Raw genomic sequence first — 27,836 nt, 5'->3', positions numbered from 1 at the left:
GACCATATGACCATACTTTTGAGGGCACCGAAGCTAAAACCACCACCTGACCTAACCTATCAAAAGTTAGTTCCATAACTTCTAGCTAAAGAGAAGGACGCGCCTCAAGCGACCAACCCTTCAAAGTTAAAAGCACACCTATCCCTTTTCTATAGGATAGGATTCGTGTTGCCTCTTGCACCCAATAATATCTACGGATATGTATGGTCCTAGCGACTTACGGATCTTGAAATGGTCGTCTTCACATCCCGTCGGGAGTGTGAAGCGAACACAGAGTTGCTTCGCTAAAGCGTGGCACTCAGGATGTTACTGAGTGTCATGCCTCTGTTGAAATGCTTCCGAGGCCGCGCCCTCTAACCTCTTGAGCATTCATATTAAGAAAAATCTCAAATCTTTATGCAAAACATAATGAAAATGAGACCTCTTAAAGAACTCCTTGGCTATAATGCCAGGGTGTTCGTGGGTGTGACATGAACCAGTCTGGTGTCTTTTTACGGAACACCGCCAGATGTCGGGTGGTGAGTGTGAAGCGAACCCAGAGTTGCTTCGCAAAAGCGTGGCACTCAGGATGTTACTGAGTGTCATGCTCTGTTGAAATGCTTCCGAGGCCGCGCCCTCACCTCTTGAGCATTGATATTAAGAAAAAATCTCAAATCTTTATGCAAACATAATGAATGAGACCTCTTAAAAGAAACTCCTTGCTATCATGCCAGGGTGTTCTTGGACATGAAACTAGTCTGGTCTTTTTACGGAACACCGCAGATTGTCTGTTGACCTTGACTTTCTATAGGTTTTATCAAGATAAAACTTGAGAGACCCTACAGGGCACAGGACTCTCTACTGCCCTTGCCCAATAATTTGTGCCATACCCTTGGTCTCCAAGCCTTCGGGTCAATGGTCAGACTAGGTTTTCGTTCTTATCAAGAACGGAAGGCTTAGCGGACAGACCGCATTATGTCCTTTAAAGCCAAAACCTCTGATGATGGCTAAAACCTCCACTACCCTCCTTGCCGTGGCTAAAGCGGTTAGAATATTAGCCTTTCTGGTCACGTGTATTAAGTTCGCAGAAAGGATAGGTTCGAAATGCTTTTGGCATCAGAAACTCAGACTACGTCTAAGTTCCATGCCGGAACCTTTGATCCAGAGAATACAAGATCTCCACAGACCTCAAAGATCGTGAAGCTTTGTTGTTTGACAGAACCGAATCTCTGAGCCTAGAGGCCGTCAACAACATATTGCATATTCTACAACAGTTAGGACTTCTATCTTATCTCATACTTCATACGGAAAGATAGAACCATAACGAAATTCACAGAGGTGGAGGTGGAGGAACAGTCATTTCCCTTCACTATCTCCAGAAACGGCCCCCTCCGATTGAGAACTGAAAATAGGCAGCACTGCTTTGCCTTGGCCAAGAGACTGCCATTAATCTTGAAGATCTTATCGCTTCTCGATAGTCTGAACGCTTTCAGACTCAGAGAGGAGAGATATTAGATACTTCACTAAGTGATGATGTTTGATTACACCGATTCTCTCGGGAAGGGTCTTTGGAAAATTCTCTGAATTACCTGACCTCTGTGAATCCAACCTCTTAGAGGCCAACATGTGGCGACTAAAGCTAATCCTCTAGGATCATGAATAAGGGAACAACTTAAGAGGAAGCTCCTTCGTCTTCAATATTACGAAAAAACTTAACGAAAGGACTCCCTCAGTCTCTCCTCACTTTCGACATACTTCTAAGTGAGGATTACTCAGACGTCAGTAGTTGTTGCCTTCGATCGAGGAAGACCCCCACGGACGTGCACTAGATTAACGACCTATTGAGGATCGTTACGTTCCGTGCCCAAGCCCATAACCAATTCTCTCTTCTCGAGCTATGAGAGAGCTGAGAAATTATCCGAGATGATTTTTGGTCCACTCGATCCAACCACTCACCCTTCGAGGAACTGGAAAGCCGACTAATTTGGCTTCCAATTCTTTCAGACAATGTGCCAGAACATCTGTTCTCTGTTCGGATGTCTGGCACCCTCTCGCTATCACCTGAGGTGATCCTCAAGCCGTTGAGAGAAAATTAGAATTACAAGATCTTTGATGTTATTCCAATTTCTTCGTGAGGAAAATTTGTAGAGGTCTGAATTGCTGTTTATTCAGGAACAAGCTTCTCCAGCGAGGAAATGGTCCCCAGCAAACTCATCCATTCCCTCACTCAGCCTGTTCTTCCTTCCCTAAATAAGGCTGCGCTTTGCATAAGCAGGAGAGCATTATTATAGTGCTATGCGCAGTAGATTCGTACAGAATGTTACCGTGCGGTAAACCCGCACTAACAAGTATAAGAGATATCTTGTTGAAATTTTCTAGTAAACGGCAGGTATGACATTCAAGATTACTAGAAATTTCCTCAACCCGAGGCTAAAATCCATGATTGTAGGGAAAGAGACGGTTTATTAAGCCATTCCCGCAAGGGAGAGAGACGTAACCAACCGCGCATGACACCGAGCTAGCCGGTACTGCGTAGATCACAGTAACAGCAGCCTTGATCATCGTCTCGCACTATATGCCTGAGTTGCCAGCTACTCCTTTTACGAAGGGATAGGTATGAAATTATCGAGCCAAAGGAAACTCTCAAGCAGGCATATTTAAACGAAACAAAATTCGCTAATACAGAAGCTGAGTTGATGTTGCAGTTCAATTAGAATACTTCTCGTCTAAGTCGCAATCCGTAGAATAACTAGGATATGCGCCTACCCCTCGGACAATTCAACTGCTTAGTAGAATCATGTCGCGAGGTTAATATACGTAGTATATTTATAGTATTCTGAACAACGATCTCCATCCTAAATTCTTTCCTTAAAGAAAACAAAATAAGGATTGGAGATCGACCACCTTCGATCTCTATCAAAAAGAGTGAAGGAGAAGTCTTCCTCGAAGGAAAGCTTCAATGGAGAACAGAATACTATCTGCCTGAGTTGCCAGCTACTCCCTTTACGAAGGAATAGGTATGATATTATCGAGCAAAAGGAAACTCTCAAGCAGGCCTATTTAAACGAAACAGAATTCGCTAAATACAGAAGCTGAGTTGGTGTTGTCGTAACAATACCTGAAGAGTTGTTCTTACTCCGAAAACTCTTGGAAGGTTGAAGGGAGTGTCAAATAAATACATTAGAACAACAGTTCCTTCGGCTTCTATCCGCAGAGGTAAATACGATATGCGTATATGACTCGACCCATGCGTTAGCAAATGACGCAAAGATAAACTACGTATTGTAGTAATTGAACATCGAATTCTCTACTACATCTTTCCTGGACGAGGAAGAGAGAAAGAAAGGAAAACGACTGTCCACGTTCGGTTCTGAAAAATGAATGAGAGCTCTTCCGAAATTTGTTACTTATCCGCTTAAGCGATAAAATGTTTATGAAGATCTTTGTCAATGAGAACTAACCCATTTACATGACAGGAAAGTAATCCAGGAATTCGAGCATATAGTTTTCCCGATTCCCGCAGAAATCGAGGAAGGGGGGCAGGATTCCTGATTAGAGACTGGGCTTACGACAGGAAGGACCTTAATGTTCCCCTTCGGCAGCGCAATCCCGAAAGCAGACGAGGCGTTTTATGACACCGAATCTGCTTACAGTTTTCCTGGAATTCATCAAGTGATGGATTCTATTGAACGCTCCCTTCGTAGAAAGCGAAGTAGACATCTTGACGAGACCAAACTCCTTCCTCTACTTCGACACGCCTCTTGAAGAGCGTTCTTGCAGGAATCCTGCCGAACGTCTTGATGCGTAGGACGCCTATCGTTCTGAAGAACGTCCTGGCAAGTGCTCTACCGAGCGTCATGACGTGTAGGATGCCGAGCGTCTTCAAAAGCGTCCTCGCTAGCGTCCTGGCGAGCGTCCTCGCTAGCGTCCTGGCGAGCGTCCTCGCTAGCGTCTGGCGAGCGTCCTCGCTAGCGTCCTGCGAGCTTCACCGAAGCGTCCTGGCGAATGTCCACAAAAGCGTACCTGCTGAGCGTCCTCAAAAGCGTGCTGGAAAAGCGTCCTGCTGAGCGTCCTCAAAAGCTTCCTGCCGAGCGTCCTCAAAAGCGTCCTGCTTAGCGTCCTGGAAAGCGTCCAGCTACGAGAGTGTCTGAGCAGAGAACACCAAGTCTTCTGAACGACGTTTCAGAGAGGAACTCGTTGAGCGCCTTGATGCATGCAAGGCCCGCCAAGAGGCGTCCTGGCGAGCGACCTTGCCAACATCTCAATGTTATGACGAACAGCGTTTTGCGTATGACATTGAATATTTTTAAGGGACGTCCTCATGCGAGTCTCCATGGAGAGCCGCACGCTGCTCCTGAAGAGTGTGAACACTAAAGGAAGACGTATGGCTTTCGTCTTCCGCAAGGTGCTTGACGAGCGTCCTGGAGAATGTCTCTACTTATAGGACGTCGAGCACCTCCAAAAGCTTCCTCACGTCTAAATTGCCCTTCTTATGCCGACCAGAGACATAAGTTGTTTGACTGTGCAAAGCAGCTTGCCGGCCGTCAAACTTATCAGCTTGCTTTATCGAAGTAAAGCGAACGTTACATAACGTATACGGAGCGCAATGAGGAGAGGAGACGAATACTGAGTTGCTCCTCCAAAAGGTGGAATCAAGAATGTCCTTGATTACCAAATTCTTTTGGAATGCTAGCGAGGTTGAAACGCTCTAACTTCATGAGCGTTCACTCGCAGGAGGCTCAAATCATCTTCTGGCAAGATGAATGAACCTCCCTAATAATGTATAAGTGATATATACATGAGCGTTCCACTCGCAGGAGGCTCAAATCACTCTTCTGGCAAGATGAATGAGCCTCCTTAATAATGTATACATGATGTATAACATGAGCGGTCACTCGCAGGAGGCTCAAATCACTCTTCTGGCAAGATGAATGAGGCCTCCTTAATAATGTATAAATGATATATACATGAGCGTTCTCGCAGGAGGCTCAAATCACTCTTCTGGTAAGATGAATGAGCCTCCTTAAATGTCCCTTAGGAAAAGAGCCAGTGCATTCTTCTAAAAGGGAAAATGTGGTCTCTTTACTCTCTCATCCTCTCGTGACGAGAGAGAGGACGAGAAGCGTCCTCTTCTCTAAAGCTTCTTTAGGGGGCGCGAGTCCTTCCGAGAACTCCAACCCCTGTGTGGGGAGGACGCCTCGGAGGACGAGAAGCAATCTTTCAAGATTCGCGCACGTGCACGATCTTTAGCAGCCTGGGAAGAGTCAACAGGTTCTGCCGAAGGGACGCCAGATCGGTGGGGAGCCCCCGTAACCCTCTTGCGGCTTTCGACATGCCCTCTCCCTGAGTCCTGGGAGTCCGACAGAGGTCCAGGCCTAGAGGCATTATGGGGCCGATCTGACGCCCCCTCCACAACACAAGGGGCACTACAATTCACAAACACTGGTTGGAGAGCGAGCACTTTAGTCTAAGATTACTTGATGTAATCCTTTAGCAGACACTTATTCTAGGCTCGTAAAGCCATACCCACAGGGTTAGGCAAAATAAAATCTACAGGAGGTTAGAAGGTTCATTATTTCTAACTTCTGTTTACTGTGGAGGAAAAACTCCTGATTCTAACACGCTCTAAAATGCGTAATTGAATCCTCCTTCTTCCGTAATCAGTCACACATTACACTAATTACCTTATGCAAAGAAAACATGTAAACGTCATATATACTATGCGAGTGTCTACCGAAAGTTACGGTAGCCTCACCTTACCATGCAGACAACAAAGTCTGAAACTAGGCTAACTAGCTTCAGACATCAAATTTACGATAGCGTATGCCTAGCCACAAATCCAAGTTAATAATCGAAAGAATAATTAGGATACTTAAGTGGCTAATGAAGTTTCAAAATCCTAGGCGGAGGTCTGTAAACAGTTTGTTTACCGACCGGCGACAGAAAAAAATATGAATAGAAAATGGGAATAGTTCCTGATATCCGCCTCCCAGCGGCGGGAATGGGTACTACCACCTGGCCGCCCACTGCGTGTGCCGCGAATTTTTAAATTCTGTCGGACTTCAGAAAATACAGCTATATATATATCTGTCAGGTAAGTTTCATGAACAAACAATGAAATACTACAACAATTTGGACCATTCAATACGTAACTTAATAATAAAAATGCAAAACTTGTAAATAAAGTGTATATTAGTGTACAAGAAATATTATTACTGTAACGTAAAATGTGGAAGCTTACCTTTCGAGTGAGGCTATCTCCGAAAGTGGCGGCAGAGGAGGAGGAGGACAAACGGCAGATACGTACACTTAACTTTACGAAACACACAATAAAATGTCAGAAAAACAAACTAAACTTTACAAAACACATTAACAAAACTGTAACACTTAACTTTACAAAAAACTTAAAAATAAAATTTATTTTGTCTTTTTTTGATTTTTACATTTTTTTTTACTTTTTTATACTTTACGTAATTTCAATTTCTTCACCACCGAATGGATGCCAGTCCGTTTACGGAATTTTTCGAACCACCCATGAGAAGCCTTGAACACTGGGGTTGCCGTTGATGTCCCCTCTCCGCCGTCGTCTTCAGCTTGGGCAATCAAATCGCCGAAAATAGCCTTGGCCTTCTGGCAGATTGCCGTCTCGGTTATCATATCGCCATCGATTTCTTTATCCTCGATCCATACAAGAAGCAGCCTTTCCATTTCATTATGCACATGGCTCCTCTTGTTGGACAAAATAGTTACGCCCTTGGAAGGTGCAGCTGCTGTGATGGCTTCCTTCTGCTCAAGGATGGTGCCTATCGTCGACGGATTTCGGCAGTATTCCTTAGCGATCACACTCAACCGCAAGCCAGCTTCATACTTTTCTATTATCTCCATCTTTGTCTCCATAGAAAGCATTCTCTTCTTTCTGTGAACTTCAGCAACTTTCTTGGGACCCATGACTATATGTACTGTACGTAATTAAGTTACGTATGTAGTACGTATACTAATTAGGTTCTCACAACGCGATAAAGTAGCACAACGAAATCATTAACGAATTTACGATACTAAACGAAATCGTTGGACCGAACGAATGCAGCATGCGTACAATAAAGCTTCGGGTGCGAAGTGGCTGAGCGAAGGCACGCCACCACGTAAGATGCATGATGGGAGGGATGCTGTCCAATAGGAGAGAAGGATCTCATGGCAGAGCAGGAGGATGGTGGCGAGTCTACTAGAACTAAGATGGCGGCGCGCGACGCGAGTTTCAAAATTGTTATCGGGCGAATCTCGGACTTTCAGAAACCTTTCGTATCTTGAAAACTTTTCGTATGTAGAGCAGTAAAATTTTTCATGTCAGCTTTCGTATCTCGAGTTTTTCGTAAGTTGAGCCTTTCGTATCTCGAGGTACCACTGTACGTACGTAGACTTAACTTTACAAAACACATAAAAAAATGTTAGGAAAACATAAACTAAACTTTACGAAACACATTAACAAAACTGTAACACTTAACATTACAAAAAACTTGAAATTAAGAATTTTTTTTTTTTGTCTTTTTTTTTATTTTTACATTTTTTTTTTACTTTTTTATATTTTACATTTTTATTGTAGTGTCTTACCGAACAATTATACAGCCGTGATTTCCATGAGCGGCAGGAGACAAAATTCAAATTTGGTGCGTAGGCATTGCCAACACTGGTGGTGATGACGTTATCTCCCTCCACTTGCGGGAGAACCAGGTACAACTGCCCAGGTGAATCCAATTCTTTTCCTGCCAGCGTCCGGTGAACATCGGTGGTCGGTGTGGTTGGATGACTTTGCTTCGCTTTTTTTTTTCTAGTGGATTTGATCTTCGGAATTGGTGAAATACTCTTTTTTTTGGCGTTGTCGTTAATTGAATATTTAGGCATTGCCATGTCGGATTCTAGTCCGTCGGGAGTTAGGTTTTGCATCTCAGGATGTAAAACTAGATTATCCAAATTAGAGTATGATTCTCACACTAAATGTGTTAAGTGTAGGGGGCAGGATTGTTCAGCAGATCAAACATGTAATGAGTGTAGTGATTGGACTGAATCTCAATGGAAGATTTTTAGTTCATACTCAGAGAAATTAGCGAAAGACAGAGGTTAAGACGTTTTTGGAGAAAGCGGTTTCAGGTAAGAGTGTAGTTGAGGGTGCGTCTGTCTGTCCTGACACGTCTCCTAGACAAAGGTCACTGTCGAACTCCCCCGCACAGGGGAGAAGACATACCGGAAGTCCAAGGGAGGCGATCGGGAGTTGCCCACAGACAGGTGCCTCTCTTGTTGAACCTGTTGCGCCTCAACAGGACTCGGGTATGCGTTGGAAAGGCGTTGCGGTTAGACGCCTTTCGACTGATTCAAGCGATTCGTCTCCGGTCGCGCGGCGCTCTTGGTGAGATTCGTCCGTTTCGCGTCCCTTAGGCATTCAGGCGCCGATTCTTTGTCTCCTCCAGTCAAGCGGTATAAGGAGCCTGAGAGTAGTGTTGCGCTGCGGCCGTTAGCGGCTCGTTCGTCGCCTCAAGGTGTTCCATTTTCGCCTCCATCTATTAGTAGAGATTGTGGCTTTAGCGCTGTAGTATCGCCACCTAGCCGTTCTAAGGGTGTTTCCTTAGGCGCTTTTTCGTCTGTTGCACCTGCTGCGCCTGTTTCGCCTCGAATTTTGGCTGCTCCGAACGAGGCGCAAGTAGTTATTCTTCCTCCTGAAGAGCATTTAGGCTCTTCCAAGCCTTCTTTAACTGTTATTGATACTCGGGCAAATGTCATCGAACTGTGCAAGCATATGACCTGTGTAAGCCTTTTCTGGGTGCCTCTTTTCTGTGAATGATTGCACCTTATGAAAAGCAGCTAGAGCATCCTTAATTTCTGCCGTTGTCACAGAGTCGTTGTCCTCCTCTTCGCCGCTGTTGGCGAACTCCTCTTGAATGACGTTATGTTGCATGGCCTCCAACTCCTTCAGGTCATCCGATGTAAGCTCCTCTTGTTGGTCGAGAAGGTCATTGATGTCGTCCTCGTCGATGACCAGCCCCTTGAACTTGCTGAGTGCAACGATCTCGTCAAGATCTGGTTGTGAAACAGTTTCAGGATCGTCAAATGTTTCTGAATCTGCAGCACCAGCTTCTCCCACGTCGAATCCCTCAAAGTCTCGGGCGGATACGGCATCAGGCCAGAGTTTCCTCCACGAGGAATTCAAGGTTCGCCTCGAAACCGCCTGCCAAGCTTGGTTGTTGAGTCGGATGCATATTACTGTATCGAAATGCTCCTTCCCAAATTCACGCAAGGTGAGGTTTGTGGCATCGGTGATGTCGAAACATCTCTTGAAAAGATGTTTCGTATACAGCTTCTTGAAGTTTGATATTACTTGCTGGTCCATGGGCTGAAGGAAAGGGGTGGTGTTAGGCAGAAGATAAAGAGCCTTGATGAAGGAATACTCTGCTAGGATATCATCCTCGAGGCCAGGAGGGTGAGCAGGGGCATTGTCCAACAACAGCAGGCATTTCAGAGGGAGGCGCTTCTCTTCCAAGAATTTCTTCACTGTCGGGCCGAAACACAGATTTACCCACTCGGTGAACAAAAGCCTCGTTACCCAGGCTTTTGCATTAGCCCTCCACATCACTGGAAGCTTCTCCTTAAGCATTTTGTGGGCCTTGAAGGCTCAAGGAGTCTCGGAATGACAGACAAGTAGGGGCTTCACCTTGCAATCCCCTCTGGCATTGGAACAAAGTGCGAGCGTAAGCCTGTCTTTCATAGGCTTATGCCCGGGCAGCTGCTTCTCTTCCTGCATGATGTACATCCGACGAGGCATTTTTGTCCAAAAAAGTCCAGTCTCATCACAGTTGAAGACTTGCTGAGAACTGTAGCCTTCCTTGATCATCATCTCGTTGAACGTCTTTTTAAAGGCTTCGGCCGCTTTTGTGTCCGAGCTGGCAGCCTCCCCATGCCGCACCACCGAATGGATGCCAGTCCGTTTACGGAATTTCTCGAACCACCCATGCGAAGCCTTGAAGTCTGGGTTTGGCGTTGATGTCCCTTCTCCTCCGCCGCCTTCGGCCTGCGCAATCAAATCACCGAAAATAGCGCTGGCCTTGTGGCAGATTGCTGTCTCCGTTATCACATCACCAGCGATTTCTTTGTCTTTTATCCAGACAAGAAGAAGCCTTTCCTTTTCATCGTGCACGCGGGTCCTCTTGCTGGACAAAATAGTGACGCCCTTGGAAGGTGTAGCTGCTTTGATGACATCCTTCTGCCTAAGGATAGTGCCTATTGTCGACGGATTTCGGCCATATTCCTTGGCGATCACACTTAATCGCATACCAGCTGCTTACTTCTTGATAATCTTCATCTTCGTCTCCAAAGAGAGCATCCTCTTCTTTCTGTGAATTTAAACTTTCTTGGGACCCATGACTACTTATATACTGTACGTAATTGTTATGTAGTACGTATACGTATGTAGTAAAGTTCTCACACAACACAATAAAGTATACTACAACTAAATCACTAACGAATTTACGTTAATAAACGAAATTGTTAGAACGAACGAATACCGCGTGCTTACAATACCGATGATGTCGTGTAGTGGCCAAAGAAGCACGCTGCTACGTAGATGCATTTTGGGAGGGATGCTGACCAATAAGAGAGAAGGATCTCATGGTGGTGACTAGCATCAGGAACCAATGGGAGAGCGGAAGGATGGTGGCGAGTCTACTCAGTTGGTGGCGTGCTAGTTTCAAAATTGTTATCGGTGGTCCGGGCGAATCTTGGACTTTACAACAACAACCTTTCGTATCTTGAAAAATTTTCGTATGTAGAGCCTTAAAAATTTTTGTGTTTGCTTTCGTATCGAGTTTTTCGTAAGTTGAGCCTTTTGTATCTCGAGGTACCACTGTACTTTGTATACCAAAGAACAAACATGTTTATCGTTATTAAAATAAATATATATATACATTAATAGTCAAATTGCAAAATGGTAGTGCATTGGTTTACATAAAAAAAACCATGGTTCATTCTACCATATGTGAATGAAATAATTCTCTTACATACAGTCATTATTTCATTATTTGGTAGTTAAATTTTCGAACTTTCTTTTTAGTAAAGATTTTATTGACTACAATATAGATAATTTTCTTGGGAACAACAATTATTCAATAAACGCTAGTAGAAACCCATATTAATTAATGTTTTTCTGTACTATAACTTTCATTACTTATTGAGTAGCATATTTATTATTTAACCCTTGACCTTTGAACGTTTGCATTCATGATTGCCCACAACATATAAAATTTTGACATTCTGCACCCTGAATAAAAAGGCACAGTGATTTTTTCCTAGAGTTAGTAAAGCTTGAATAAGATAGTCATTTAATATTTGTAAAACTAAATTAACATTTTGTTTCTCGGAGGTGTAAGGAGATAACGCTTTTAATGACAGTTATATAAATGTTCAAAGAGTAAACATCTATATCATGAAGTTTTTGAAAGGGCTGAATGGTACATAATGAATTTCGTTTTCCAAATAATTTACATAAAAAAAAAAAAGAGAACTGAGGGAACTTCATTGTTTTACTTATAACTTTCTGATACATTTTAGCAAATTTACTGACACATACATGAAAAAAGGGGTTTGTTACTCTGAAATGGTTGGGGAAACTATATATAGACAGTTGTGGAGTGCTAGCAAAATAGGACATTGCTTTCCTAATGTTAGCATTATGAAGTTACAATGCAAAGCACAGTGAAAACTATTTTTTCTAAGCCCACAATTACTTTCTTCAGTGTGCAGTGCAGAACATCAGCTTTTATGCTTTTAGTGTTAATTTGTGCAACTTATTTGAATATATACTTTACCTGTTCACCATAAAATCAAATGCACTTGTTGCAGCTTCACTACTGTCAAAGGCTGAACCGGCAATAGTTCTGCCATGATAATGAAAATATGGTTTTAAGTGACCTTCAGCCACCATTAGTATCACTATTTTGTCATCGGGTACTAATGATTTACATTTAATCTTAATGTATATCAGAAAATTTAAGTAATTTTGTTCTGAAGCTGAGCAGACCTGTTTGGAAAAACACTCTCCTGATGGTACAGTAACTTTAAGGGGAACTACTATATAACAACAACACAATATTACCAGCTCTGATGAATAATCAAATTTTTGTTCCGACACGTTATACAAACCATCGGTCCTTTACACTAGGAAGATTGCTTAAGCGGCAGCTGGAACGGTCGTAAGCTTCGAACAAGGGGTAACGTAGTTAGCTGCTTGTCCGCCAGTGCGCACGCCGCGCGACTGGGAGGCGAGGAATCACTTTTGCTTTCGGCCGTGTTGGGTGAAGACGTGTTCGTTGCGCTCTCTGCCCGCTGATCGTCGTTCGCTTTGAGTGTTTGTGTACCTTCTTCTGGTTTGTGTGTGTGAAAAAGTTTACTGTAAGTACGGTATCTCTTTTTCATTATTATTGATAATGGATCAAGGTGGTGATAATTCCCCGCGCCCTACCGCTTCACCCTTGGTGCCCAGCTGTTGATCCAACTAAATAAGTCAGCCCTTTTCCTTTTACTAAAACTTTTCTTCCTTCTGCTTCCTCCCTCTATAAGGCACGGTTTTTATGTTGATGACTTGGATTGGTTTTGGACATGATTTGGACTTGTTCATTGGATTTGATGGAGGGTGAGGACGGTTGGCATGCCACCTCACCCGTAGAACTCGAGTACCTAACGTGGTCGAGCGAGGGGAAAGTTTAGATGTCAAACCCCGCTCTTAGTGCTGGATCTGATCTCGACGGACATCATGACGCCTTAAGCACTGAGGGTGGGGTGTATATCTGGGTGGTACCCCTAGGGCAGCCCTGTATGGGATAACACTGTCCTCTAAATGTGGCTCCATGGTGGGTGGGGGGCTACCTGGACGAATCATAAATCCTTCGTCTTATGGCGACATTACTTAGATCTTCGGTTGACGACTTAGGCAAGGATAAGGACAAGGAAAAACCTGGTAATTCCTCCATTGTAACTTTGGAGCCTTTTTCAAATGAGCTCCTTGTTACAAACATTCTGCATGTGAAACCAGTCCCTTTAGACTGGAATTATGACACGATATATAATGAATTTTGTAAATTTGGGAACATCAAAGAATTAAGAAATAAACTTGGCAATAATTATGGTTTTTTTGAATTCTGGATAGTTTTCAACTCTGAATCGGAAGCTCACAGAGCCTTTAGAGAATTTAGGTCGGATTCTATGAGTGTTGGACTTGTAGAGGCAGAAGAGGTCCCTAGAAATCTTGACATTTATAAACCACCAAATGAAATAAAAGATCCCAATAGAATAAGTAAAATCTCCAGATCTCCAGACCCAGCTAAGTGGTTAATTATCTCAACGCATGGTGAGAGAGGCAACCTCTTCAAGGTGAAAAGGTTGGTAAGCCAGAAGATCGGCAATGTTGGGAGCCCAGAAGTAAACTCGCTTTGGGCGTAATAGTTTTTAGTTCATACCAAGACCAATGTTCAGTCGGTAATGCTACTAAATTTGAAGCTTGATCCTGAGGGTATGGTAAAAGAGGTAAAACCTCACTATAATTTTAGTTACGCGAAGGGTGTTATCTTTAATGAAGATTTACATGAAATGGATGAGGAGGAAATTTTGGATATGTGTCCAGACTTGGTTTGGAAGGTTTTTAAAGTGCCCCGCTCATCAATGCTTATTTTAACTTTTATAAATTCTTTCCTGCCATCTGAAATTATTCTTGACAGTGAAATCATGAAAGTTCGTCCTTATAGACCGAGAGTGCTCCAGTGCTTTAAATGTTTTGGTTTTGGACACTCCTCTAATGTTTGTACCAGAAATAAACTGTGAATCGTGTGGCCAGCCTGAGCACGAGGAATGTTCTGGACCGGTAATGTGCATAAACTGTAAGGGTGAACATCGAGCCCGTGATAAGAAATGTAGTGAATTAAAAAAAGAACAAGAGGCATTACTAAAATCTATTGCTGAACATATCAGTGTGGGACAGGCCAAAAAGCTGTTGGGCAGGAAATCCTATTCGGATGCCTTGAAAGCACAACAATTGAGTACTGCTTCTTCTAGTGCCCCTTCTGGTGGGGCTCCCCGGTGCCCCGCTGGTGGGGTTTTCCACACCCCCTCTAGTGGGACACCCCGTGCCCCCTCTGTTGGGGCTTCCCGTGCCCCACCTGGTGGGACCTCCCATGCCCCCCCTGGTGGGGCCTCGCGTGGCCCCCCAGGTGGGGCTTCCCGTGGCCCCCCAGGTGGGGCTTCCCGTGCCCCTCCTGGTGGGGTTTCCCATGTTGCAGAGACTCTGGTTAAGCCAGGGGACCCTGTTGATTCTAGGGTTCAAACCAGATCTCAGGATGATGACGACTTCTCTGTGTCAGGGACATTGCCTGACATTGAGCCCTCACCTGATCCTGACGTTACAGTGCACCGGGGGAGATGACGGTGAGGAGATCGAGGCCCTCCTTATTCGTCAGAAGAGGTCCCTTTCTCCCTCTTCGCCTCATTCACGGTCATTCAGATGTCAAAGAAAAAACAAAAGCAAAACTGAAAGGGCAAGTGAAGGCCTTCATCAAAAAAAAAGATCTGTAACACCTAGATCTAGATCTAGTAGTACTGGTAAAGCTGATAAGATATCTCTCACCAGGACAAACAGATTTCCTAAATTAGTAGAGAATTTTAAGATCCCTTCCTCTAAATAATGGCTCTCATGCAGTGGAACATCCGTGGCTTTATATCAAATAGAGAGCAAGTTCGGGTTCTGTTTAGGGAACATGATTTATCTGCGATGTGTCTACAAGAGACAAAGTTGGGAGAGCACACACCCAATGTGGGTTTTAATTATTCATTTCACAGGTCTTCACCCCTGATAGGTGTACGTGCTCAGGGAGGCACAGGCATCATAGTCCGCAAGTCTGTTAATCACAGGGTTGTTCAATTGAACACTGTGTTGCAGGCTTGTGGAGTCCAAATTTTTAATTATAAATGGATCACAATTTGCTCTCTCTACCTTGATCCATCATTAGAAAGTAGATTACAGGATGCTCAGGGTAATCCCCGCCAGCTAGAATTAAACGACCTACAGACACTGATAGACCAGCTTCCTAAACCCTCATTTCTGATGGGGGATTTTAATGCCAAGCACACCCTCTGGGGAGAGCCAATCTGCGACCGGTGGGGTTTAATAATAGAACAGCTGCTTGACTTGAATGACATCACTTTAATGAATGATGGTTCCCCTACAAGACATGATGTTTTTCATAATACTGATTCAGCCATTGACCTCACTATCTGCTCTTCGTCTTTGAGGTTAGATTACCAGTGGGTAGTAGACCAGAATGATCATGGCAGTGATCATTGGCCCATTCACTTAAAGTATATGAAAAATATTCCATCTCCATGTTTACCAAAATGGAAGGTAGGGGAGGCTGACTGGGGATTATTCAAAAAATCTACTGAAATTGATCAAGAGATAAATGATTTTCAGAGCCCAACATCTGCTTATGAGTATTTAATCAGTATATTGTTGTGTGGTGCCATGCTGTCTATTCCTCGAACTTCTGGTAAACCTCAGCGTCCTTTAGTACCTTGGTGGAGTGATGCATGCGCATTGAGCCGAAAGATAACAAGAACTTGCTACAAGAGATATCGTAGATACCCTTGCTTGGTAAATAAAATTATCTATAAAAGAGCTCTTGCTAAGCAAAAGAAAACATTTAAGCAAGCAAAGAGGGAATCGTTTATCAGATATATAAGTGAATTAAAATATGATTCGCCGATGTCATTAGTCTGGAACAGAATCCGAAAGCTGCAAGGGAAATTTTCTCCACCTCCCTTGCCTATATTGAAAATTGATGGCTTCCTCATATCTGATTCTGGAGAAGTTGCAGAAACCTTTGGTAGGCATTTCTCCAATATATCTAGTGCCCTACATTACTCTCCTGCATTCAGGAATATTAGGGACGGTACCACGGTTGTTCCTGCTGTTAGTTTAAATTCAGAGTCGTATAATCTTCCTTTCACCATGAAAGAGTTAGTCATGCAATCTCGTTATCTTCCCCAACATCTCCTGGTGAAGATGATATACTCTACTCAATGATTTTTAATTTGCCTAGAAGTACAAAACAATTTCTTTTAGACATTTTAAACAGTTTTTGGCTTTCAGGAACTTCACCAGAGTCATGGAAGATATCGATTATTGTACCGGTTTTAAAACCTTTTAAAGATTCCTTCCTTCCTAAGAACTATAGGCCAATTGCTCTAACCAGTTGTGTTAGCAAGATTTATGAGAGGATGGTCAATGCTCGACTTGTGTGGTATTTGGATTCAAAGAATCTTTTATCTAATCGGCAGTTTGGCTTTAGGAAAAATAGAAGTACTTCTGACCCTTTGATGTTCCTTACTCGGGAGATACAGAATGCTTTTGCTGTGCAAAACCAGACTGTTGCAGTGTTCTTTGACCTAGAAAAAGCCTACGACACTACCTGGCGAGGGGGTATCCTTATGCAACTTGTTGAGTGGGGTATTGTGGGTAATTTGTTCTATTGTCTTAAAGATTTTTTGACAGAACGTTACCTGAAAGTAAGAGTGGGCTCTTACATTTCTTCTGCTTACCCTCAAGAAGAAGGGTTACCTCAGGGAAGCGTCCTTAGTCCAACACTCTTTAATGTAGCTGTCAACGGCCTACTAGAACAAGTTCCTGTCGGGGTGCATGGTCTGGCCTTTGCTGATGATTATGCAATAATCTGTAGTAAGTCTACAGCTGTCGAAGCTTGTCAAATGATTCAGACTGCTATTAATGCTTCAACATCATGGGCCAGTACTAAAGGGTTCAAATTTTCAGCAGAAAAAACCAAAGCTATAAGATTTTGTCGATTAAGAAGAATGGAAGAGATCCCTACACTGTTTTTAAATGATTCGATTTTACCTTATGAAGATAGCATTAAGTATCTAGGTGTTACATTTGATAAAAAATTAACTTTTACTCAACATGTTAATGAAGTTGTATGTAACGTGAAGCTTCGTCTTAATATTCTTAAAGTCGTGTCTAATTTTAATTGGGGGGCAGATCGAATCACCCTCTTGAGGATGTATCAGGTTTTATGCCTAAGCAAAAATTGATTATGGTTGCCAAGTTTATGGTTGTGCGTGCAAGACAAACAACTGCAGAAATTAGATGTTGTCCATAATATGGCTTTACGTATTTGTACGGGAGCCTATAGAACTTCACCAGTAGAAAGCCTATATGTTGAGTCAGGTTTTCCCCCGTTATGTATCCGTAGGGAGGAATTGGGATTGAGAGTCATATCAAGAGTACTTACGTCAAAGCTGAACCCCAACTATAAGTACGTTAGAGAACCATCTGATAGAGCCCCAAATAGACCTAGACTGCCAAAGCCGCTTGAAGTTCGACTAGCCAGCTCTGCCAGGGAGGTGGGATTACTACCCCCTGCAGTAGCTGAAATTTCGCCCTCAAAGTTTCCTCCTTGGAATAGGCCACACATAGAAATCTGCCCAATTAGGGAAAGCAGGAGCAACAGTTCTGGTGATCAGTTGAGGGCAAGTTTCTTGGATCATGCTTCTGAACATGGTGATTCTCATCATATATATACTGATGGCTCGAAGGGTTCTGATGGTGTTGGTTGCTCTGTAGTGACTAGTGATAATATAATTAAAAAGAAGCTTCCATCTAATTCCTCTGTTTTTACAGCTGAACTGCTGGCAGTTTTGACTGCTCTTAAATATGTTTTTTATAGTTCTTGTACTAACAAGGTTTTTACCATTTTTACTGACTCTTTGAGTGTTTTATCTTCTCTCAAAAGCCTAGTCTCTTGCCACCCTTTAGTGCAAGAAGTACAAGATTGGTTTTATCTTTTAATTAATAGAAGAGGATTTTCTGTTAGGTTTTGTTGGGCTCCGTCCCATGTTGGAATGTTGGGAATGAGCGAGCCGACGCTGCTGCTAAGGCTGCAACTAGGCTTAGGCACATTTCCAACATGGGCGTCCCATGTTTCCGATTTTAAAAGTACCATTCGATTTTAGTAGAGACCAGTGGCAGGCCCACTGGTCTAGTTTAGATAATAATCTTAAATTAAAGTCGATTAGGCCTTCTGTTCATCCTTGGCCTCCTAGCCGGATGGATAGAAGGTCTGAGATAGTTTTAGCTAGATTACGTATTGGCCACACTAAATATACTCACGGGTATCTAATGATGAGTGGAGCGGATAGGCAGGTTCCTCGCTGTTCCACTTGTCATGTGGATTTGACTGTGGTGCATATTTTGGTGGAGTGCCCTCATTTTGAAAACAAACGTAAAGCTTGTTTGCTGCTGGCAAATAAGTCTCTTGGCGATATTTTTAGGTGAAGGTGCTCAGGCAGAGCAAAATTATGACATTTTTAAAAAATATTGGTCTTTTTTATGAATTTTAATTTTTCTCTTAATTGTTTTAGGCTTCTTGTTTGGTTTTTATGAATGAATGATTTGTATGTTAATCGGTTGTGTGTATGTTTGTTTGTACGACAGTGACTTTTATTCTTAAAGATATATATGCGCTGAATGGCCCCTCGGCTCCGGCGCTTGGCTATGTGCCAAAAATTTTATAATCTAATCTAATCTAACCTACCGCTTCACGCAGAATTTGTCCTGGTGTGGATGGGCGCCACTGTGGCGCTTTCCGATCATTTTTGGAAGTGGATCCTCATGAATTATGTTCACGTTGCCGAGGCCGTGATTGCTCTCGGTCCAATACTTGTGTTGTGTGTGTTGATTGGTCCGAGGCACAGTGGGTGCTGTATGAGGGGAGGAGGAAGAGAAGGCCTGCCAGGGAGTCGTCGGGAAGTTCTCCTGCGACTCCCTTGGTTACGGACACTTCTTCTTTCCTTCCTCCCGCTCAGCTCCCACGTCTGTTGCCTTCTCCCGCTGGGGAGGGGGGGTCAGAGTCCTTCTCCTCTCTCGATCGTTCGAGTGTGGAGGAGGGCGCCCGTTACCCGGACATCCAGTTGTACTCGGGGTCTTCCGTGCGTTCAAGGTGGGGCACTTCCCCCCCGTGTGTGAAGGAACCCCTCTAACTGACCCGACTCTTGCTCCCGCAGGTAGGACTTCCGTGGGTGACGACCTTGGACAGGTGTGGGCTGCGCTTGGGCTGCAGGGCGTGCCGAGCATCCAGGGGCTGCTGCAGCATCTAGCGGGGTCTGGGGCGGTAACCCATGGAGCGGTCACTACCACGACCACCACGATCTCCACGCCTGCTTATGCCGCTCCCCCTCACCTGGTTTACACTCAACATGCTGTGTCGGTGACGCCGTCTGCTGCCATCCAGGGGCCGGTCGCTGCCTGGGCTCTTCGCGTTGCCTGCCCCAGACTTCCGCTGTCCCAAGAGCTCGCCCCTGGACCGACCACCAGTTCCCAGGTTCCCGCTGGCTGCCGAGACCGAGAGGGTGATGGCTGCACCGGCCGTACCTGTCGTTCCTGCCGATGTTTTGGTTCCTGACGTTGGTTTGGCTGCCCCTGATGTCTGAGCTGCTGTTGATGTTCCTGCCGCCCCTGCCGTTGATGAGATGGTTGCTGCTCCTGCTGTGTCTGCCGCTCCTGTTGTTCCTGCTGTTCCTGGCCCTGTCCATGCTGTTCCTGCCCACAGTGTGTCTTCCCCAGTCCCATGTCCTTCCGGACAGGTGCAGTCGGGCCGTGTTGCTTTGGCAATAGCCCTGGCTCCAGCCTGGATGGAGGACCTGACGACTGTCCTGAGGGAGCTGATGAAGAAGAGGAGGAAGGTGTTGTCTTCGTCTTCGTCGTCTGCTTCGTCGTCGAAGAAGAAGAAGGCTGCCCCCCCCCCCCCCCCCAAGAAGTCTCCTTCAGGAGCTTCTAAGGGCCCGTCTCGCCTCGGTGAGACGGGGGATCCTTCTGCTGGTCCTCCTGCTCCTTCGGGAGCGGGGCCCGCCTCCCCTTCCACCAGGAAGAGGAAGGCGGGGACCAGAGGAGTTCCGGTTTCGGCCGGTCCTTCCTCGCCTGGTGTTAGCGGTCCTGCCGCTAAGCCAGGATCCGGCTCGGTCTCTCGTTCGTGAGAGATCCCGAGTGTACGCTCTCCCCCGGGAGACCGTGCAGCCAAAGTTTTGGCGCCAGAGTTCGCTCGGCGCCAAGACAGCGGCACGGAGCAGAAGGCTGGTGAGAGCCGCTCAGGTGGTTCCAGCCAGGTCAGCGGCCGCTCTCGTAGCGACCTGCCGGTACCTAGGGTGGACGTGACGGTCGCTAACCAGCCACGGGCTGAGGCAGGGAAGAAGTCCCCCCGGCCGCTAGCACCAGCGCTCGACGCGCTGCGAGCCCACGCACCGGTCCAGCCGCGACAGCGAGCGTTGCCGCTCCCCTGACCGACGCTCCCACAGGGACCGGTCGGGTAGGGAGAGCGGCAGCAGCTCGTCTGAAGCGCAGGACCGGCGCCGCTGTGCTCAGTCCAGCCGCTCGCCCCAGGAGAGCGGCACAACCAGGCCTGCAACTCGGTCCCCACTGCGGGTTGGGGATCGCCTGCAGCCCTCCAAGCCTACCGGTTCTGCCGGTGAGCGTGGAGGGAGCGTCAGGTCTTCCTCTCCAGTGCCTTCAACCTTCTCGGGTTACACTGGGAGGGGTGAGACACCTAGGAGTGATCACAAGAGGCGCGCCTCTCATGATCCCATCACGGTGCCGTACACGCCTGGTTCGGTCCTAGGATCAGCCAGGACTTACGCACAAGTGGCAGGAGGAGACCAAGAGGGGTCTGTTGCTGTTCCTCCTTCCGAAGGAGGAGGATTCCGGGAGTCTGCCTTGTTGGAGGGACTGGATGGTCCTACTCCTTGAGACACCATTACCCCCGAGATCCTCCAGAGGAACTTTGCCCTAATTCATCAGCACAACGACTTCGGGGAGGGATCACCGCTCCCACCTTCTGAGCCCACATCCCGGCTCGAGTCGTTCTGGGGCCCGAAGAGGGAACCCAGACCGACGGTGGGCCTGCCTCGACCCCAGCTTGCCGACTCAGTGCTCGACCAGGTGGAATCTCTTTTCCGGACGGGAGGATTCCCTCAGGTCGGGTCAGTCGTCGAAGCTGCTTCCTCCTCCTCTGCAGTGACAGCGGCGATTTGATGTGCCATCTGAGAGACCCGATGCCGCCTAAACAGGTTAACCTGGGGTTAGTTAGGCTAACACCGGGTGTGTCTCTGCAGCAGCTCCTGTCTGAGAACTTATGGTTCTCACAGCAAGAGGCACAAGGCCTGGAATCTACCGCGATGGCAGCATTCCAGGCGGTCTCCTGGCTCGACCTGTGGTTCCTCATAGTGTCGAAAGTCGCGGCCAACTTCGGGGGCTCTGCCCTTGAGGAAGACCCGGCTTTCAGGAGGCTCTGCCAGTCTGGAGGTAGGGCCATCTCCTACCTAGCCCACCAGACGGCTAACCTGTGGGCCAACCTGGTTATCGTCGTCGGGACGCCATCCTGACACGGGTATCCAGGGGGGCTGGGCGTGAGGCGGCACTCGGGCTGCGCAACGGACCGGTTTGGAGTTCCTCCTCTCTTCCCAGACGAGATGGTGGACGCTGCGGTAGAGAGACGGCGCACTGATGACATTGACCGTCTTCTCCACCAGGCAGTTTCGAAGGCGGCTGGGCAGCCTCGAACTGTGGCTAAACCCAAGAGTGTGGCTGGCGCTTCCTCGGGGGCTAAGACGGCTGCCACGTCTAAACCCCGAGGAAAGACTGTCTTCTTCTTCTGCGAAGGGGGGCTCTAACCAGCCCTTCTCCCAGCCCTCCTCCTCGCGAGGAGCGGCAGGAAAGAAGTCGAAGAAAGGTGGGAAACGCTAGGGACGGCGTTCCCCCTCATCTGCTGCCGAAAGTGGGGGGGTGCCTGGCGAGCCATTGGGCAACTTGGCAGCGCTACGGCGCCGAGACCTGGGTAGTAGACGTCCTTCGGGAGGGATATCTACTGACCTTTCGAATCTCGGCCACCGCCACCCCTCACTTCCCACCCGGTCCAACCCCTGACGTATGTCAAAGGATCCACAAAGGACATCGCTCTTCGACAGGAGATCCAGACCATGCTGAGCAAGGGAGCTGTAGAAATCGTCGAGGACCAATCACTGGGCTTCTACAGCCGCCTTTTCCTGGTGGAGAAGTCTTCGGGGGCCTGGCGCCCGGTGATAGACCTCTCTCCCCTGAACCGTTTCGTTTGCCAGACTCTGTTCAAGATGGAAACGTCACGTTCCGTGCTCGATTCCATCAGGGGGAACGATTTCATGCTTTCGGTGGACCTGAAGGATGCGTATTTCCAGATACCCATCCATCAGTCCTCCAGGAAGTACCTCCGCTTCATCCTCGACAGGACGCTGTACCAATTCCGGGCACTTTGTTTTGGTCTGTCAACCGCCCCACAGGTGTTCGCACGAGTGTTCACTCTGGTGTCTGCTTGGTCCCACTCGAACGGGATACGTCTGTTGAGGTATCTCGACGATTGGCTGGTCCTGGCGAGCTTCCGCTCGCAGTTGCTACAGGACAGGGATCGACTTCTCAGGTTCTGCCGCGATCTGGGGATCGTGGTAAACTTCGAGAAGTCCAATCTCGAACCCAAGCAGAGGATGAAGTACCTGGGTATGCTGATGGATACGGTAGCAGAGCAAGTCTTCCCTGCAGACTTGCGGATCATCAGGTTGGGGGAGGCACCCAAGCGGTTTCTGTCTCGACAGAAGCAACCAGCTCAGCAATGGCAAGTCGTGATCGGCCATCTGTCGTCACTCGAGAAGTTAGTCCCTCACGGGCGTCTTCACCTGCGGTCTCTTCAGTGGAGACTAAAGGAGAGTTGGTCACAGGCTCAGGACCCGCCATACTTCCCCGTGGCTCTCACGGAGGAGGTGAGACGGGACCTCGCTTGGTGGCAGGATGACAGGAACCTCTTAAAGGGAGTGCCTCTCAGCACTCCCCCCCCCCCCCCCCGGAGATGTTGCTGTTTTCAGACGCATCCACCGAGGGTTGGGGCGCACACCTGGAGGAGTTGCTGCGCTGCAGGTGTGTGGGACAATCACGACAAGCACCTTCACATCAATTTCTTGGAACTCAAGGCGGCGTTCTACGCTCTCCAAGAATTCCAGGAATGCTTGATGGGACACTCGGTGGTGTTGATGTGCGACAACACCAAAGTAGTGGCATATGTCAACAAACAGGGGGGACTGATGTCTCTCCCGTTGCACCAGTAGACAATGCAGTTGCACGAGTGGGCCATCGCTTACTCGATAGAGCTGTCAGCACGCTACATCCCAGGCAATAGGAATGTAGTAGTGGACGAGCTCAGCCGTCGGGATCAGGTGATAGGGACCGAATGGTCACTACACCCAGACGTGGTGGAAAGGCTCTTCAACCTGTGGGGGCGTCCAGTCGTCGATCTGTTTGCCACCCGGATGCCCTTCAGCAGTCCTGGAACAACCTCTTCGCCTACGCCTTTCCTCCATTCTGCCTGATTCGCAAGGTGATCAGGCGAGCGCTGGTCACCCCGAACCTCAGGATGATCCTGGTGGCTCCCAGGTGGCCACAGGCCGTCTGGTATCCGGATCTGCTGGCTCTTCTCGCGGAAGCACCAAGAGAGATTCCCCCCTGGCACAACCTTCTCGCCCAACCGCACGTCGAATGGTTCCACCAGGCAGTCCAGTCCCTTCAACTTCACGGCTGGCTGTTATCCACCATCTCTTGCAAAAGAGAGGCTTTTCTCGCAGCACAGCAACAGAGATGGCTGGACACGTCAGGCAGTCCTCTGCAACTGTGTACCAGGGAAAGTGGGCCGTCTTCTGTGGTTGGTGTCGTAGACGGGGTCTCTCTCCTCTCAGAGCCACTATTCAGCAGATAGCGGATTTCCTGGTCTTTCTTCGCCGAGAGAAGCTCCTCTCAGTCCCCACAGTCAAAGGATACAGATCCGCCCTGGCTCTGGTCCTGAAACTGAGGGGGTTGGACATCTCGGATTCGGTCGAGATCTCCTTGCTTATGAGGAGCTTTGAAAGGTCTTGCCCACCCAGGGAACTCAGGCCCCCTGCGTGGGACATGACTCTCGTCCTTAGGAGTTTGACTCGAAGACCATTCGAGCCACTCCGAGAGTCGTCAGACAGGGATCTGACCCTCAAGACCCTCTTCTTGCTGGCCCTGGCATCGGCGAAGAGAGTAGGAGAACTTCATGGTCTTTCGTATGATGTTAAGCATTCCAGAGGATGGGGATCTGCGACGCTCGATTTCGTCCCGAACTTCGTGGCTAAGACTCAGAATCCGTCGTTCCCTGACGACAGGTTCGAGTCTTTCACAATCCCTTCCTTAATAGATTTCACCGACAACGATACAGATGAGATGCTGCTTTGTCCTGTGAGGGTGCTACGGCGCTATCTGAAGAGAACTCGACACCTCAGGCCTGAGTGTCGACGACTCTCCGTTAGCACCGGGGTTACCAAGAAAGAAGTAATAAGAACACGCTTTCTTTCTGGCTGTGTGAGGTGATCAGGAGGGCGTACGAGACTGATGGTAGTGACGACACCCGTCCCTTTCGTCCGAGAGCCCACGAAGTCAGAGGCATTGCCACGTCAATGGCGTTCCGCAAGAACTTCTCCGTGGCGCAGCGCCTGAAGGCTGGGGTCTGGTCCAACCAGACCACCTTTACCTCCTTCTACCTTCGGGATATTGCCCACAAGTCCTTGGATACCTTTTCCTTGGGACCTGTGGTGGCTGCTCAACACGTTGTGTAAGCTTACCCAGCACCCTAGCAGGCAGAACAGCATCGATTCCTTGGTGTGATTGGAAGAATGAATGTGGTGAATGAGAGTGTGACTGGCTTCTCTTTCCCCATCTTTCTCTCCCTCTACCTGTGGGCAGAGGGTCTCGGTCATCACCATGCTGGAAGAGGAAAAGATGCAGGTAAGCTACCCGACAGAGCTCCAGTCTATTCCTTTCGTTAGGAATAGGTGTAAATATCCTCCACCTCCTCCTACAAGGGGGGGGGGGGGGAGTGGATGCCAACAAGAGACAAATCCATAACTTTATGTTGCCTCTTGCAACAGGAACAAAGTTCTTGCTTGCTAGTGCCAAGAGATACGCTTGCCTCTCTCTTAGTACTTGGGTCCAGAGGTCTGACCATTGATCCTGCGGTACACACCCCGATCAATTGGGCAGAGGCTAGGATCCCTCCCTCTGCTCTGACGACCAGGGAGGACATCCAAGGTTGGACGAACACCAGTCTGTTCTTTAAGACTCAGGTCCTCCCACCAATCAGTGAGTCTTCCTAGTGTAAAGGACTGATGGTTTGTATAACGTGTCGGAACAAATGGCAATTTGTCGAAAATTGCATTTTTCCTAACTATACAAACCTGAGGTTCTTTACACTAGGAAGATTGCTTAAGCAGCAGCTGGAACGGTCGTAAGCTTCGAACAAGGGGTAACGTAGTTAGCTGCTTGTCCGCCAGTGCGCGAGCTGCGCGACTGGGAGGCGAGGAATCACTTTTGCTTTAGGCCCAGGAAAATGCAGAGTGAGCGGTGGCATGAGGTGGGACTATGTGTAAAGGACCTCAGGTTTGTATAGTTAGGAAAAATGCAATTTTCGACAAATTGCCATATTCTGTCATTAACCCTCTTACGCTGGAGCGGTAAATAAAAAATTGTCTCCCGTGTGCCGGAAGGGTTTCGGAGTGAGCGCGGAAGCGGAAAAAATATTTTGTTCAAAAACTCACAGCGCGCTTAGTTTTCAAGATTAAGAGTTCATTTTTGGCTCCTTTTTTTGTCATTGCCTGAAGTTTAGTATGCAACCATCAGAAATGAAAAAAATTATCATTATCATATATAAATAATGCGATATATGATAGCGCAAAAACGAAATTTCATATATAATTGTATTCAAATCGCCCTGTGCGCAAAACGGTTAAAGGTATCAAGTTACTTTTTTTTCGTTGTAATGTACACTAAATTGCAATCATTTGGGTATATAACACATTGTAAAACGATAAAAGCAACACAGAGAAAATATTATCACAAAATAATGCATGAATTCGTAACGCTCGGACGTAAATAAATATTTTTTTTAAAAATTCACCATAAATATAAATATTGTCCTAGAGACTTCCAATTTCTTTCAGAATTGAAAACAAATGATTGAATATTACTATACTGTAAGAGTATTAGCTTACAATTGCAGTTTTTGACCATATCTGACGAGTTAAAGTTGACCGAATGTCGAATTTTTTTATATATATATTTTTTATATGCAATTATTTCAGAAATTAGGAAAGCTACAACCTTCAAATATTTTTCGTTTTATTCTACATGAAATTGCGCACATTTTCATATATAAAACTCTATGAAATGCCTAATATGAAACGGAGCAAATATTCCGAGAATGGGACATATGTATTTTGGAGATTTGTGGCAGAGAATCCGCGCGCGGAGGGAAGGAAAGATTTTTTTAAAAATTCACCATAAATCTAAATATTTTGCTAGAGACTTCGAATTTGTTTCAAGATGAAGATAAATGACTGAATATTACTAGACTGCAAGAGTTTTTGCTTACAATTGCGTTTTTCGACCATTTCGGTAGAGTCAAAATTGACCGAACGTGGTTTTTTTTCTATTTATCGTGATTTATATGCAAATATTTCAAAAATGAGAAAAGCTACAACCTTCAATTATTTTTTGTTGTATTCTACATGAAATTGCGCACATTTTCATATATAAAACTTTATGTAACGGCTAATTTAAAATGGTGCAAACATTACCACAATCGCATGTATGATTTTTTCGGAAGAGTTACCGCGCGGACGTAAAGAAAATGTTATTTTTTTCATAAATTCACCATAAATCGAAATATTGTGCTAGAGACTTCCAATTAGTTGCAAAATTAAGGTAAATGATTGAACATTACTAGAATATAAGCGTTTTAGCTTACAATTGCGTTTTTCGACCATTTCGGTAGAGTCAAAGTTGACCGAAGGTTGAAATTTTGGCAATTATCGTTATTTATATGAAAATATCTCAAAACTGATAAAAGCTACAATCATGAGTATTTTATTGTTGTATTCTACATAAAAATGCTCACATTTTCATATATAATACTTCATGTAACGGCTAATTTACAATGGTACAAAAATTATGTCAAAGTGACAAAATAATTTCAGAGATGTGTCACAGATACTTTTTAGTGCGGCAAGAAAGAAATTCGCACTTGCGCGCCTGCGTAACGATTGTAAACAAAACAGCACCTTGATCCGTGAACTCCCAGCATCCCCCAAGGCGCGTGATTCAAAAGTTTTAGGCTGGTAGGCCTATAAGTATTTTTCCGCGAATTTTAAAAAAACTTTTGTAAGTCGACGTAAAATATGTCCAGTCGGCACACGTGAGACAAAAAATGTCGACGTAAAATACGTCCAGTCGGCGTAAGAGGGTTAACTACAGCTGTTTAAATATGAACTTCAGCACAGGCAAGTGTTTGAATGACTGCCCATCTAAACTTTTTGGTAAAAATGAAATAACTAGTTTTATAACAACAATGCTATTGCAGTTTTAGAAATACATTCAGGAGTATTAGCTCTCTGAAGTTATTGAATATCTGCTTAATGATATTCGTTTCATGAATCTCTGTAGGAATCTTGAAATCTCCTAAGTGATGTACTTCAGTGACATGAAAAATGCATGTACTGTACAGTTAGGCTTATCTGTAGGTAGGGCATTGTGGCATACATTATGGTATTTCTTTAATCTGTACTCAAGTTTTATCTGTGGAAGAAGAAAGATGGTCTTCTAATATTTTTACATGTATATATGAGCACTGAAACCTAGTAATGCAATGAGGATAGGTTAGGTTAGGTTATTGAAA

At 46.0% G+C, this 27,836-nt stretch overlaps 2 protein-coding genes across 2 annotated transcripts in view; one reads left to right on the top strand and one right to left on the bottom strand.

Annotated features, from left to right (window-relative positions):
- LOC135202483 (uncharacterized) overlaps positions 1 to 14,434 on the top strand; it is a 39,600-nt gene extending 25,166 nt beyond the window's left edge. The window contains exon 2 of the mRNA XM_064231898.1: positions 13,994 to 14,434. Within this exon, the coding sequence (XP_064087968.1) occupies positions 13,994 to 14,434 (441 nt within the window). The remainder of the gene's footprint in view (positions 1 to 13,993) is intronic.
- LOC135205514 (glutathione S-transferase Mu 4-like) overlaps positions 1 to 27,836 on the bottom strand; it is a 1,039,821-nt gene that overhangs the window by 929,443 nt on the left and 82,542 nt on the right. The gene's annotated exons all lie outside the window — the stretch shown is intronic.

Source organism: Macrobrachium nipponense, chromosome 24, assembly GCF_015104395.2.
Source record: "Macrobrachium nipponense isolate FS-2020 chromosome 24, ASM1510439v2, whole genome shotgun sequence".
NCBI classification, from domain to species: Eukaryota; Metazoa; Arthropoda; class Malacostraca; order Decapoda; family Palaemonidae; genus Macrobrachium; species Macrobrachium nipponense.
This window is presented reverse-complemented; position numbering and strand designations above follow the sequence as displayed.